General features: G+C 43.9%; 1 protein-coding gene across 1 annotated transcript; it reads right to left on the minus strand.

Annotated features, from left to right (window-relative positions):
* Positions 1-1823: 1823 nt before the first annotated feature.
* On the minus strand, positions 1824-11298 carry LOC120025367 (zinc finger protein 507-like). The gene is made up of 7 exons (XM_038969910.1): positions 11213-11298; positions 7624-9767; positions 7043-7160; positions 6522-6633; positions 4506-4610; positions 3887-4021; positions 1824-3726 (listed from the first exon to the last, which is right to left on the minus strand). The coding sequence occupies exons 2-7, from the start codon at positions 9763-9765 to the stop codon at positions 3321-3323; spliced, it is 3018 nt and encodes a 1005-aa protein (XP_038825838.1). The 5' UTR covers positions 9766-9767; positions 11213-11298; the 3' UTR covers positions 1824-3320.
* Between the last annotated feature and the right edge of the window lie 3762 nt (positions 11299-15060).

Consider the following 15060-nt stretch of genomic DNA (forward strand, 5'->3'; position numbering starts at 1 on the left):
TGAGAATTTCAGCGTGCAGAAGATAATGATTTCATTTATTTGATACACTGAGCTACACAAACGCAATCCAGAAATCCCATGAATTATGGATATTTAATTTGATCATAATTCCCTACACCTATCTGTCTACATAAAAACAGTAAGGGCATGGAAATGATTTCCAAGTCACCACTCTGCATACCAAGCATGTTTAGTGTGAAACTAAATGGAACGGTGAGTGAAGTTTGGAAATACTTTAGCAGAGGTAGTCAAACGGAAAACACCTTTTCAATGTCAGTCTACAGTCACATAGGCCCATCACTTGAAAAGCTGTTCATATACAGTGGGGCAAAAAAGTATTTAGTCAGCCACCAATTGTGCAAGTTCTCCCACTTAAAAAGATGAGGCCTGTAATTTATTTATTTGCAAATTATGGTGGAAAATAAGTATTTGGTCAATAACAAAAGTTTCTCAATACTTTGTTATATACCCTTTTGTTGGCAATGACAGAGGTCAAACGTTTTCTGTAAGTCTTCACAAGGTTCACACACACTGTTGCTGGTATTTTGGCCCATTCCTCCATGCAGGTCTCCTCTAGAGCAGTGATGTTTTGGGGCTGTTGCTGGGCAACACAGACTTTCAACTCCCTCCAAAGATTTTCTATGAGGTTGAGATCTGGAGACTGGCTAGGCCACTCCAGGTCCTTTGAAATGCTTCTTACGAAGCCACTCCTTCGTTGCCCGGGCAGTGTGTTTGGGATCATTGTCATGCTGAAAGACCCAGCCACGTTTCATCTTCAATGCCCTTGCTGATGGAAGGAGGTTTTCACTCAAAATCTCACGATACATGGCCCCATTCATTCTTTCCTTTACACGGATCAGTCGTCCTGGTCCCTTTGCAGAAAAACAGCCCCAAAGCATGATGTTTCCACCCCCATGCTTCACAGTAGGTATGGTGTTCTTTGGATGCAACTCAGCATTCTTTGTCCTCCAAACACGACGAGTTGAGTTTTTACCAAAAAGTTCTATTTTGGTTTCATCTGACCATATGACATTCTCCCAATCTTCTTCTGGATCATCCAAATGCTCTCTAGCAAACTTCAGACGGGCCTGGACATGTACTGGCTTAAGCAGGGGGACACGTCTGGAACTGCAGGATTTGAGTCCCTGGCGGCGTAGTGTGTTACTGATGGTAGGCTTTGTTACTTTGGTCCCAGCTCTCTGCAGGTCATTCACTAGGTCCCCCCCGTGTGGTTCTGGGATTTTTGCTCACCGTTCTTGTGATCATTTTGACCCCACGGGGTGAGATCTTGCGTGGAGCCCCAGATCGAGGGAGATTATCAGTGGTCTTGTATGTCTTCCATTTCCTAATAATTGCTCCCACAGTTGATTTCTTCAAACCAAGCTGCTTACCTATTGCAGATTCAGTCTTCCCAGCCTGGTGCAGGTCTACAATTTTGTTTCTGGTGTCCTTTGACAGCTCTTTGGTCTTGGCCATAGTGGAGTTTGGAGTGTGACTGTTTGAGGTTGTGGACAGGTGTCTTTTATACTGATAACAAGTTCAAACAGGTGCCATTAATACAGGTAACGAGTGGAGGACAGAGGAGCCTCTTAAAGAAGAAGTTACAGGTCTGTGAGAGCCATAAATCTTGCTTGTTTGTAGGTGACCAAATACTTATTTTCCACCATAATTTGCAAATAAATTCATTAAAAATCCTACAATGTGATTTTCTGGATTTTTTTTCTCATTTTGTCTGTCATAGTTGAAGTGTACCTATGATGAAAATTACAGGCCTCTCTCATCTTTTTAAGTGGGAGAACTTGCACAATTGGTGGCTGACTAAATACTTTTTTGCCCCACTGTATCACCCTCCGCTATTGGTTAATACAGCACACAGATTTAGGAATAGCAGGTTCGTGAATAGGTTTAGTATACTAGCACACCGCTCTGTGCTAGGATGTCAATCACTCCAGCCATCCATTATCTACAAGTGCTAGGCCTATATGGAGAAACTTTGGAAACTGCTTAACATATTCAAGTGATCAACTATGCAATTATTTTGCTAAAACATGAATCTAGAAATGATTATCGTAATCAGAATAGTAATACGTTCACTAAAGTAACTACAAGTAGCCTAAGCTAAACACAGTTGGGTGTTGGCTGCAATCAAAGTTCAATGATTGTCCATTTACCATCTCTCCACCATAACACCTGGGTCTAATATGACCATAACACCTGGGTCTAATATGACCACTAATATGCACCATAATTGACTGATCATACCTTAAAAATTCCTCCCTAACCTAGTTCTGCCTCAAGAAGCCTTGACGCCGTGGTGAATGTTGGTAAAACAATAACTTGTTACCAGCCTATCTATCCTACAGCTTTAGGAAACCACTCTCAAGTGACCCATCATTACCATAACGTACCAGAGGTCCAATAGGTCAAAATAGAATCAAACAGTGAATTAAATAAAAATAAGTATTTTCCTTTGATTCGACATAACGGAAACCAACAGCATAGGCCTACATTGATACATAGTATTAACCAGCCTGGTCTCATAGACTAGACGTAACATCGTAAACGTAAATCCAGGACACTCAAATTGGTATGATATGTTACATTTCGTATGGTATGTATTCATTTGTGGAAGTCACACATCCATTCGTAATAATATGTTAACTACAATTTGTATTCAAGGTTACGAATTTGCAAAACACACAACATGTTATGAATTTGCTAAACGTACGCAATGTTACGAATTCTAGCTAGGTGGCTAACGTTAGCCGTTACAAATTTGCAAAATATCGATCGTCTCAGATTTATGTACAGAATAATAAGAAATGCTCTGAGACCAGCTTGTATTAACCCATTTTGAATATAGCTATGATGAACACAACATGCAAGTAGATGGCAGCTCTGTATAGCCTAGTGCAGGTGCCACAGATACACTACAAATGTGAAGGATTAAATATATTAAATTATATTACAGTATTTTAATACAAAAGCTGCCATGTGGTCAATATATGTTTGCTGAGTAGAATGGACTGAGCTCCATTTGAAAATGTCTGTTTTCTGAGGTATTAAATGTGTCTGAACTTGTTCAGGTTGAACATTTTACTGCAACGCCTTGAAATTGGAGTTTTCCAATTTTCTGTATGTCTGAGCTCCAACTGATACACTTTTTGTAACCTTCTGTTAAGTACATAAAATTAAGAACCAGAAAACAAGATGCGCGGTATAGTACTTCCCTTTTAAATCAGACTCAGTGTAAGTGATTGGATAGGTTCCTGGTTCTTTGTTGGGGTAAGGGGAGGGGTAGGTGGGGGGTAAATGCTGTCTCACTGTGCTGTGCTGCCCTCTGCTGGTTGGGCTGCTCCCTGCTGCTCCTTGTTCAGGATGATGCTGATGATGTCTCCCTCATGTTCCTTCATGTGCTCCATGAGTCTCTCCTTGCTGGTAGACTCAAAGCCACAGATACAGCAGCAGAACAACAGCACACAATACTCCATGCCGGCCCGGGACTGGACCCCCTCCTTCCCTTGGGGGGTGTCGCTCTGTGGGGCCTGCTCTCTGGAGGACCACTGGATGAGCTCCGTTGTTGGCCCTGAGCCACCGCCAACCACACTGTCCACAGGAACCTCTGCTAGGGGGGCTGGGTCCACAAAGACCCTCTCCTTCTTCCCACCCTGCACCACACCAGACTGCTCTGCCACTGCTGAAACCTTCTGCGGGGCACTGGGGGAACTACAGCCAGGGAGAGAGCAGGCTCACCATCAAGACAGAGACATGACCCTACACATCCTGGTTCACTGGGACCCAAACATAGGCTTCAGTCTGACTAGAAGCTTTACAGATGGTAAAGGCAGGCCGTTAAAACTCCAAACCCCCATCACCCCCTACTCACCGGACGCTCTGGGAGATGGCCTCGTTGATGGCCTTGTTCACCTGCTCGTAGTTGTAGTTCTGATCGCCAGCGTGCTTCCACATGTGAGACTTGAGGGACGGAGGGTGACTGCACACATAGCCACACAGTGAACACCTGAAAAACGAAAGGAGTACGTGAGAGGGGGAAAGAGGGAGGGAGAGGAAGAGAGAAAAGAAAGGGATCAAGTCTGTAGCAGAAGCAGCTGATTTAATATGCTGCTTGGGGTCCACTAATCCCCTCAACTCCATTATATCAAAAGGGATCAGCAGCACTAAAGACTCCTCAGGGAGAGACCTAGTGACACACATGCTCTGATACCGCTTATCTGTACTGCTCGACATCATGCTCCAGCCAACTCTATATACCCAGACATCCTCCATATTGACACTAAAAGGAGAGTTCATTAGGAGTTCTTTCTGATGGTCGATGAGATGGGTTCTTCTTACACTTTAGATTTTCCTCCATCCCCAGACTCTTTCGAAGCACATAGGCCTACTTTCTCTACCTCTCCCACTCCCCTGCCCAGGTCTCCCCTCAAACCCCTGAGCTGGTCCTCACCTGTACTGCTCCAGAAGCTGAACCCTGACCCGGTCCTCACCTGTACTGCTCCAGTAGCTGGACAGCCTGGTGCTCCTGGGGATGTCTCCTCATGTGGCTCTTCAGGCTGTTCATGTTGGTCGTAGCAAAGTCACAGCTGCAGCACCTACGGTACCAGAGAGTTGGCCAGAGTTAGAGGGAATATCTCTGTACAGGCCTAGTTGTTAGACAGTTCATGTTGTGCTTGGCTGTTTATGCTCTGTTTACTATTCTGTTTTGGCTGGTACAGCAGGAAAAGCCCGGAGGGCCATATTGTTGTCTTGACGGCTATTTTGTTTCGAGGCTAAGCTGAAAGTGTAGCTGGCAGCACAACGTTCAGAGATGCGATACACTGTGTGGCTCAAATGGATAAGATGGCCTTAGTTAAAAGGCGGGTGCTTCCCTGTGGAACGGTTTGAAGTGAGTCAAGGATACTAAAGCACAAGAGTAGAAAGACTGCACTCCCCTGCATGAAAGGGCTCTATTGAGGGTCTATAGTGGGAAAAAATGAAAACAAACTAGATGTGTGTGGCCTTAGAGAATAAGATCCCCCCCCCCACTCAGACATCAGACGCCGCCTCGAGAGTGTGTGTACACAGAGCAGGGCCGATCCGCTTACATGGGTGCTGCGTTGAGAGAAATACTCCAGCTGTAGACTGCAGCCAAGGTTGATCTTTACTTAACACTCACTGGCCCCCGCTGGAGATCTTTATCATAACATCATGATTCTATATTTTTTTTAAATTTAACTAGGCAAGTCAGTTAAGAACAAATTCTTATTTACAATGACAGCCTACGCCGGACGATGCTGGGCCAATTGTGCGCCGCCCTATGGGACTCCCAATCACAGCCGGATGTGACGCAGCCTGGATTCGAACCAGGTAGTGCAGTGACGCCTCTTGCACTGAGATGCAGTGTCTTGGTTAATGGATTTGAGTAAGCAACAGGATTACGTCATCGGTAACATGGAAAGAAGTGAATTACTGGATAACTAAAATGAACCTAATCTAGTTTAAGCGGTATCATCTGTCGGACAGCAAGAGCATGCAGCTCTCAACTGGTTGTCGCGTGGAGCACCTCACAGAAGAACGACGCCGGTAGGGTAGGTAGGTAAGATATTTCTACTTATATCTACCTGTGACTGCTAACTTAGGCAGCAATGGGTATGCTAACAAGGTTTGAAGTCTTGGTTGAATCCAGTCATTATGGGCTGTTTGAATTTGAAAAAAAAAAACCTTCCCAATTAAAATGGTGACTGCAAAGTAGGCCTACCTGGCAGAATGATATCATGATGATTAGTATCAATCGGGATGGCATTGGTTTTGCAAACTCTGCCATCACGTGCAGGCTACACTGGAGGCCTACAGTGTACAGTACAGAAATACCACTAGGCAAACAATGGTCTCTTGTTAGATGCACAATTGAATAAAAGGGCAACTACACCCTCCCCAAAAAATTTACCAGACCTGGTTTAGTCATTGTTGAAAATGGAATGTCCAATTGTTGTTGTTTCTTCTATTTAAAAAAAGTGTGATCTTGAGAGTGAAAACCCGAACAAACTCAGAAACCCGGAAAAACAAAAACGATATCAAGCAAAATATTAAACTGATTTTACAGGGCCCTACAACTGTAGCCTGCTGACTGTTCAAAATTGCTAACAATAACACCCTTCTTGAGATTGATTGTTTTCAGGGAAAAAATAACTGTGCAATGTGAACATGATATTGTTTGGAAGTTAAAACTGTATTATTTGTGTATGGAGGGTGGGTTATTACAGGCTAGCTTGCTCATGCCACAAATGAAAGATAAAATCACCTGATATTGTAATTATGCACACATCATCCACTATCCTGTGAGATCTTGACCCAGGCCAGTATTTTTCCCCACCCAATTCGGGCCAGTAGCTTTTAGATGGCACTGGCCTGGTGTGCCACTGGCAAATTTACTTGAATGTCAAGTCCTAAGGAATCCAGAATGCAATCACGATGAATCCTATTGACATGATTAAAAACACAGACCGTAGACACACAGCACCAACCTGTAAGGCTTGTCAGAGTTATGGATCCTCCGGTGGTTCCGAACTCCAACATACGTGGAGCTGCTGTAATCACACACGTCACATCTGTACACCTTCTGCGATCTGACGGAATCTGGAGAGCGGAACAAAAGTACACTCATTAAATATTGTGGATAAAGGATGAGGTGCCAATAAATGAAACGATCAAAATGGGTAGTGGAGAGGATAATAAGTGAGAAACAGTCTTTGATTTAGAGTAAAAAGACAGGTCGTGTTTGGTCAAGTTGAAAAGCACACTTGGCGCAACGTTCACCATTAAAATTTGATTCAAGCTTTTTATTAAAGGCTTGACGGTTCTGATGAAGGCTGAAACATCAAGCTTTTAATAGTCGCCTAAATAAAATGCATTTCTAATGGTGAGCGAGCATTGCCCTTTTAACTTTTCAATTAATAAAACATTTTTTGGGGTTGCACCTCGACTCACGTTGGTCGAGCGCCCTCCACTTCTTTCCATTGAAAAATACATTTGACAAATTCCTCACCGTCATTTGTCATCTTTTCAGATTCCTCCATGGTTGCCGTGGTTTCAGTGACAGGGGTTAGTGTTGCGTTGGTGTCGCCCAAACCGTGCTGGTCTCTAACGTGGTTCCTCAGCTGACTCTGTGGAAAGGGTCAGTAATAAAACCAACAGTAAAAAAAAAAAAAAACTTAACGATATCTTCTGGGGCTAGAAAAAAAAACACAGGCTACCCTCCCCTCTCTAAAAAAATTATCTCTGATATCTATGGAGTCCGGAAAAACCCACAGAATGTTATGACGGACTTAATGACGTCTGCAGAAATGGACGAGGTGTCTCATGAAAGTAATGAAATCAACAGGCTAGTTCTCTGCTCCCTGAATCAAACTAAACTTCTTCAACTGCACCTACCAGACAAACATCCATCTCAACTCTCACTTCAACAATCAGTTCATCTTAAATGACTGTCATTTGGGTCATGGAGAAACAAAAACTCAAGAGCAATATTCTCTCCTAGAGGAGGAGCCACTTCAATAATACATTCCTGCCCAGGGACATTGAGGCACAGTCTGTCCTAATTCCGCTCTCTTCAGTCCTTCTACTCACTTTGTAATAGAAGGCCTCAGTACACTGCTTGCAGTGGTACACCCTGGTCTTGCAGTGGTTGATCATGTGGCCCTCTAGATCTTTGCTGTCCAGGGCGATGTGTTCACAGATGGGACACTGGTAGGGCTGTCTCTGGCGGTGTACTCGCAGGTGCTGCTTGATGTAGCCCTTGTTCCCACTGCTGTAGCGACAAAGGCGACAGCGGTAGGGCCTCTCGCTGCCAGGGATGTAGTCCACCAGACCCCCACCAGGGTTACCCGGGTCCCCCCCTCCACAGTCGCTGACCTCCCCAGCGTGCTGGCTCTGGGCGTTGTCCTGTAGCTCCTTCAGGATGTCCTCGTCTGAGGCGTTCTGGTCCGAGCGCTCCTTCAGCCTCTCTATGACCGTCAGCAGGGACAGGCTGATGCCAGCCTTGGTGGGGCCCTCGGCCAGCCCGTCCTCTCTGGACCCCTGCAGCTCCAGGTCTACCAGGGCTGACCCCACGCTTGCCAGCTCCTCTACCGCTGCAGGGGCTCTGTCGGCTGCAACTGCTGCAGCCGTGGCCATCTCCAGGAGCCTCTGGCCCGTGTCAGGGCTCTGGGAGCATTGGCCCACGATGCTCCTGATGTGCTCCGCGGTCCTCATGGGCATGGCCACCAGGGCTTCAGCAGCCAGGGAGTGCAGCCTCAGAGACTCAGAGTGGGTCCTCCTGCGGGCTGGGGGGGCATTCTCGTCACGTGGAGGGTCCGTGGTGGTCTGCTGCCTCTCACTGTTGCTCCAGCCAATCACCACCTCCTGCTGCTCGTCCTTGTAAGCAAACATTGGCTGGTTCTCCACATGGCCCGCCTCCTCTGCAGCCAGCAGGCTCTCGTCTCTGCCCACCTCTGGGCTGGGGAGGAGGGGCTGGGTGGCCACGGGTTCCTCTGCGCACGGCAGTCGCTCCACTATGACGTTGACATGGCCGGCACTGTTGGGACTGCAGCTGATGATCTTCTGGGCTGATGACAGGAGGCTGTCTGTTGTGCTTGTAATTTGATGACAGTCCTGCACAAGTTCCACCTCCGTCTCTGTGGTCACCTGTACCTCCAACATTGGCTCTGAGTCTTTAGATAGCCTCTCCACTGGGCTCTCCTCTGTGATTGGTTCTGTCCTGGCCTCATTCCTACACTCCGCCACAGGGGCACAGAGGTCGATCTGGAAGGTGGACATCTTGTTGAGGTTCTGGGAGTTCTCTGGGACCGGGGTGAGGACCACTATGGCTTCCTCTGCAGGAGGAACTACAGGAGGTGCTGGTGCTTCTTGTCTGAAAGGTGCCACTGCCTCGTCCTCAAAGATCGGGTAAGAGCAGTCCACCAGACCTGCGTGCTTCCATGCATGAGTCTTTAGCATTCGCTGCTGTCCACACACATAGCTGCATATCAGGCAGCGGTACATCCCAGACTCCTCATAGCTGTACCACTTCTTCTTAGCAGGGATCTCCTCAGCACAGTCCATGGCAGTTTTGAACACAGCCTCCTCCACACTACCCCCCATCCCTAACCCTAAGTCCTCATTTCCCTCGCTGGCCTGCTGGCTGGATACAGGGTTCTTGTTAGAGTTGCTGCCGTCAAAGTGGAGCCTGACGTGGGCCTCTAGCTCCTCCTGGTGGCTGGAGGTGAAGCGACACTCAGAACACATGAGGATGAGGTCACTGTGCTGCTCATCGTGCTGCCGCAGGTGCTCCTTCAGCAGGCTCAAGGTCGGGGACAGGAACCGACACAGGCTGCACTGGTAACAGGTGATGGTCCTACTGCTGCCAGCAGGGGCACTGTTGTCTGGCTTGATCTCCTCCTCTTTCACCTCTTCCTCCAACTCCCGGACTCTCTTGCAGGGGGAGGACCCACCACTGCCCTCCCTGATCTCTGGGACTCTGATGGAGGCACATGACATGAGGGCTCTCTTCTTCCCAGCCAGGGTACATCGACGTGGGCGCTTCTCCACGATCTTGCTGAGCTTCTCAATCACCTCGATGAGGGAGTCTGCGGCCTGCTGCTGCCTCTGGTCATCATCCCTAGGCTCCATCAGGGTACCAGGGGGCGTTTCCACCCTTTCAGGGATGAAGACAGTCTCCTGTTGGCCTCTAGAGAGGGGGAGCAGGATGGCAACTCCACTGCTGTCCTCCATGCCTGGAGGAAGCAAACCAAGCTTGTTAAACTACCACAATCAGCGTGGCATGCATAGCACAGGAATATGATCCCGGCTAGTAAACTCTTAATGTCTCTTACAAATATCGTATTGCTCTCTTTGCAAATGTGCTTCTTTCCATCTTAGACACACACAAACAAATGTTGACTAAATCTGTTTAGGCCTAGACTGAGAAAGAAACCTGTTGTGTTACTAGGTTCATGACCTGGCTGGGGCCAGTGTGCAAAACATAGCAGGGGTCACAGAGTACACACAGAGTACAGTACTGAACTTTGAAAGTCCCAATCAAAGTCCTAATTTAGTTTTACCCTTCCTAAATCCAATAATTACATTTGATAGAAAACATTTGATAATTTATTTGATAATTCAGTCAAGCAGATCAATGATAATTTAATAAGGATGAATGATTATTTACCAGTGCCACATTAGAGGAAGACATTCCTGTGGTTAAGCACATTAAGTCTGCAATTGGTACCACACTTTCCCCTTTCTGACCACAATCAGGTTCCCTTTTCTTTGGGTTCTGCTTTTATGGAATAGCCTATGCCTAAATATCCCTGAACTTTCTCCAGTACTGTACTACCTAGTGTTCATTCTGCAAAAGTGACAAAGGTCTTGGGTAGGCAAGTTCCAAAAACTTCGTAAATAACAAGGTTGTCAACAAACAACGCATACAAAGTTGTATAGCGGCAGAATAAGATACCAGGTATGGAGTGGGCTATTTAAATACGTTTTTTTCACTCACTACGTTTATTCGGGCAAATGCATGTCCTCACACTGGTAGCCCATGGACAAAACATTAAGAATAAGCTACGTGGTGAGTTGATGCCTATTTGTCAACTAGTTCAACGTACTTTACGACGTTTTTGGAACAGACTCCTGTTGGAACGATCCACAAATTATACCCACCCGTTTGCACAATCCACAAACTAATGTAAGTTAAGTGATTGTTAGACTTTCAAGAAATATTAAGGTTTTAGCTTGGGTTTGGTAGCTGACCACTTTGGCTTAGTAGCTAGCTAACTAGTTGAACAGGGATATCGATATGTGTGCATGACTAGGGGGACTGCCCTCTGACATAACCGGCTAAAAATAAAATGTCATACACCGAGGCGTGGATGGTTGACGAAAGCAAAATAATGATCTGTAAAACCTTATAGCTAGTTAAATGCCAGGTAACATAGCCACAATAATCGCGTAGGTGTGTCGATAAAATGGAGTCCAAAGCTAGAGATATACATTCCTAATCTGGAAAAAGGGACAGGACATGCACTGTACATGACAACAAGCCAACCACTTGAAGCTAAGCTAGCACACGAGTCCCTCACACACACTGTAAAAGACATCTAGCTATTTAATTGGCTTCTCGTTTAATAAATGGCAACGGGTCATGCGACTTTTATGTGTCGGTTAGCTAAGTACTTACTGATCCGGCAATTCTGAGTGATCTTTGGCCTCAAAACATAAAAAAAACTGTGCTTTATCCTTTAGCAGTAAAAAGTGGCCTCTGTCTCTCACACTGCAAAATGGCGAGGATGGAGAACGGATCACGTGACTCACACCCAAATGGTCAGGTGGCCAACATGGAATCTGTGTTTTGAGACAGAACCATCGGGTGGAACCAGGACCCCCCAAAAAATCCACTGAACAGTTACTGACAGAATTGGTTTATGAGTGTGTAATATGTGTAAATTCACAAGTAATATGACTTAGTATAATGCAATTAAGCACAAAATGTAAACGCATATCAAACGGAGGTAAAGTGCAGGTGCAACTCTGTCACTGAGGAGTTTATGTTCAATGTGCTATGTCGTGCATCATGCCCTTCATTTCTCTTCGAAATATATTTTAAATCTAAAACTTGCTCTTCAACTTCTATTCATCATTCATCCCACTAGTTTGTGTAAATCTGTAATTGTATAGCGCGCAAAGGTGTTAACATGATAAAATGCTGCCATCTGCTGCATTTTAAATGACATTGAAAAGCTTGTGCAATTGCGTGCATGCCAATAGGTCAGATTTACCAATTAATTTACCAATCGCATAATGTTTTGTTTGTATTTACCATTGTGATTGGTGATTGGTCCTTAACCCAGGGTTTCCTAAAGTCTGTCCTGTGGACCCCCCTTGGTGCACGTCAAGCTTTGAATATTTTAATCAGCTGTGTAGTGCTAGGGCAAAAACAAAAACATGCACCCAGGACCGACTTTGGGTAGGCCATTAAAATATATAAAAACCTCCTTCGTTAATTTCTATGAATAACTTGACCACCTTGACATTGTTTGCACACCGCCATGAAACACAAAAAAAGAGGAAGATTACTTTGAAATCCTAGGGCCGAAACGCAAACGTGTTGATTTTACCTTTAACAATTGGCAAACTTTTATCAATTTTCACTGTCCTCCAAGACCTGCTGAATGTCTTCAATTCATAGTTGTAAAGGTAGGCTACACAGTTTTATATCAAATTAAATTATCTACATAAATAATTCTCATTTTTTATATATATATATTTTTTTTATATAAACAAACATACGATAATGCCCTTCATGAGGGCGGGATCACATTTGCATGCTCCTGACAGGAAGTAACAGGTGAGCAACATGGCCATCCTGCCACTTCCTTATATATAATTTAAATACTTAATTGACACTCAAGGCTCTTGAAGCTGATTTGTTTTCAGTCTTAATAATGCTAAATATATGCTAATATATCCATCATTCGACAATTATTGATATAAACATTTTAATTATCAATATCAATAATATATTTTTTTTTTCAAAAATGTTATTTCCGGTATCAAAAATTTGAAATATTTGATACCAAACTATTTTTGATACAAAATATTTGAAGTGTTGATTTAAAAAACAATCTAATATCGATATAAACATTTCAAAACTCAATTATTGAAACAAAAAATACAATTGATGTAAAAAATGAAATTAATGTAATGTTAAAACGGCTTTCCATACAAAGTTATCCTTACTCATGACTCCAATTCCATTGAAGCCATTATTGGACTGAGGGGAATGGCCAGACGCTCCGACCCTGCCCAAATGCTCTGTCGAAACGCAAATGGCCTACTACGCCACGCACACAATACAGTTTTGGAAACATTTGGAACTTAACTTTCATATTTAATATATGTCATACTTATTTATTTAAAAAATACACTACCCAGTTTAGGAGAATCACGTGATTCAGCCAGAAATGTGGAATGGAATGGTCCAATGGAAATGCGAGGGCAAGGTGAGAGGTAGTCATTAAACGTGGCAATGCCTTCAATTGTGTAGGAAACAACACGCACATTTACAAAAAACCTAAACGTCCCTTGTCTGTCACAAATGTTGAATACAATACAAATGTTGAATACAAATTAATATTTGAACTTACTCCGCCGATTGTCCGTGGTCTTGGTCCTTCAGCTGGTCAAAAGTTTTGATTAATGTCCACAGGAAAGTGGATATTTCTACTTTAGAGTTGTCTAAAATACTAGTTAACCTCTCTTTTTCTCCATGACATTAAATTACTTTTCCTCATTTAGGGTCATGAACCTAACTTCAAAATGTGGCCATACTGATGTGTTGTGGAATGTCTGTGTAGATTTTGTATACGAACATGATGTTGTGGGTCATTTTGACCCAGAGGCTTTCATGTGTATAGATATTTGCACAGGTCCAAAATAAACACGTGGCTTTGATGTATTTTGTTTGACTGGTTCTGGTTGCACTTTTATAATTATGTTTGGGTGAAAGGAGCTTTCCCAAGCTTCTCCTTCTCAGTGCGAGAGCAGCAGATCTCTGACACAGACATGCAAAAATGAGCTCCAAACAGAAAACGCTTGTTTGTGAGAAAGGAAATATGTTCAACAAATAGTTCTTAAAAATAGAGTTTTTGAAATGAAATATTCTTGTATTTCTTCTATCTGAAAAGTCTGACAAGACAAAATGAAGTTTGGGCTGTTTTTACTTGATTCTTTTAGTGTGCGGGTCAATCTGACCCATACCACAATGACATACTTTATTTTCAGCAAAGCAGAAGGGCTAAAACACAGGTCTATCTATGTGTGTGGCAATTAAGATGTGTTTGCTCATGACTGAAGGCACGTGCGCAAGACGGAAGTACATGCACGCGATGCAGGCATACTAACAGGTTTTTAAATGGTTTTGTGCATATGCCAGGTGATAGAAATTTCAACTTCGAGCTGCTAAAGGACCAACCGCACAGACGAAGTTCCAACATAATGTTTTTTTAAACATTCTGGCTTGTAAGGAAAATGTCCATGATTTTTGCAGTGCTTCGTTTCAGACTGTGTACCAAGAATCTGTATCAAAGTTATTAGGCAAGGTGAGAGGGTGTCATAGCCGAGGCGTTTTGTGAATAAAGCCCGTTGTACCTTTGCTAAACTGCACTCAGTAAGTGTATATGTTGTTTTTGAAAGATTCTTTCAAGCTTATATAAAAGTTAAGTTCCAAAGGTTTCCAAAACTGTATTGCTAGCGAGGATTAATGCAGTTTCTAAATGTTAAAACAATGCATCGGGATTGCAGTCCATTGATCCAGCTGTGGTCCGTACGTTCAATTGAGAACTAAAAGGCTGGGTATACCCCCCTTGGGTTCTCGAGAGCTAGCTACCCATGTACACCACTGTCACATATATTTGCACATGAAATAATAGGCCAATCTCATATCGATGTGATACCAGAACATGTTATATGATAAATATTATTCTATTTCAAATATGAGATGGCCTGTCTGACAAAAATCATCTCGATTTTAAAATGAGGAAATAAGAGGGAAAGATTCAATGGATTTGTTATTAACTGCAATACTATCAATAAACAGAGTGGCTGTGGAGAAGGACTGTGGACACTTGAAGTTGCTGGTCAAGGCCTGGGTCACCATGCTGTTGGGTGAGTTTTTGAATAGCGCAGTGGAACCCCTGCAGCGGCGAGACGTCCATAGGGGGAGTGAACACAGTCTATGTCACATGGGTCTGTGTACCCTGATGTGTAGTCCTGACGTGACCCTGCTATCCAATCCCTGGACAGCAGGGCCACGCATTATGACATAGACAAAAACCTTGTATTCAACATTCTTGACAAACAAGGGACGTTTAGGTTTTCGTCTATGTAATAATCAGGGTTGGGGTCAATTTAATTACATTTCCAGTCAATTCAGAAAGTAAACCTAATTCAATTACAAATGTTCTTCATTGAAAAGCATTGAAGAGAATAGGAATTGGAATTTCAGTGTCCTTCCTGATTTGACTGGAA

The sequence above is a fragment of the Salvelinus namaycush genome, chromosome 30, assembly GCF_016432855.1.
Source record: "Salvelinus namaycush isolate Seneca chromosome 30, SaNama_1.0, whole genome shotgun sequence".
NCBI classification, from domain to species: Eukaryota; Metazoa; Chordata; class Actinopteri; order Salmoniformes; family Salmonidae; genus Salvelinus; species Salvelinus namaycush.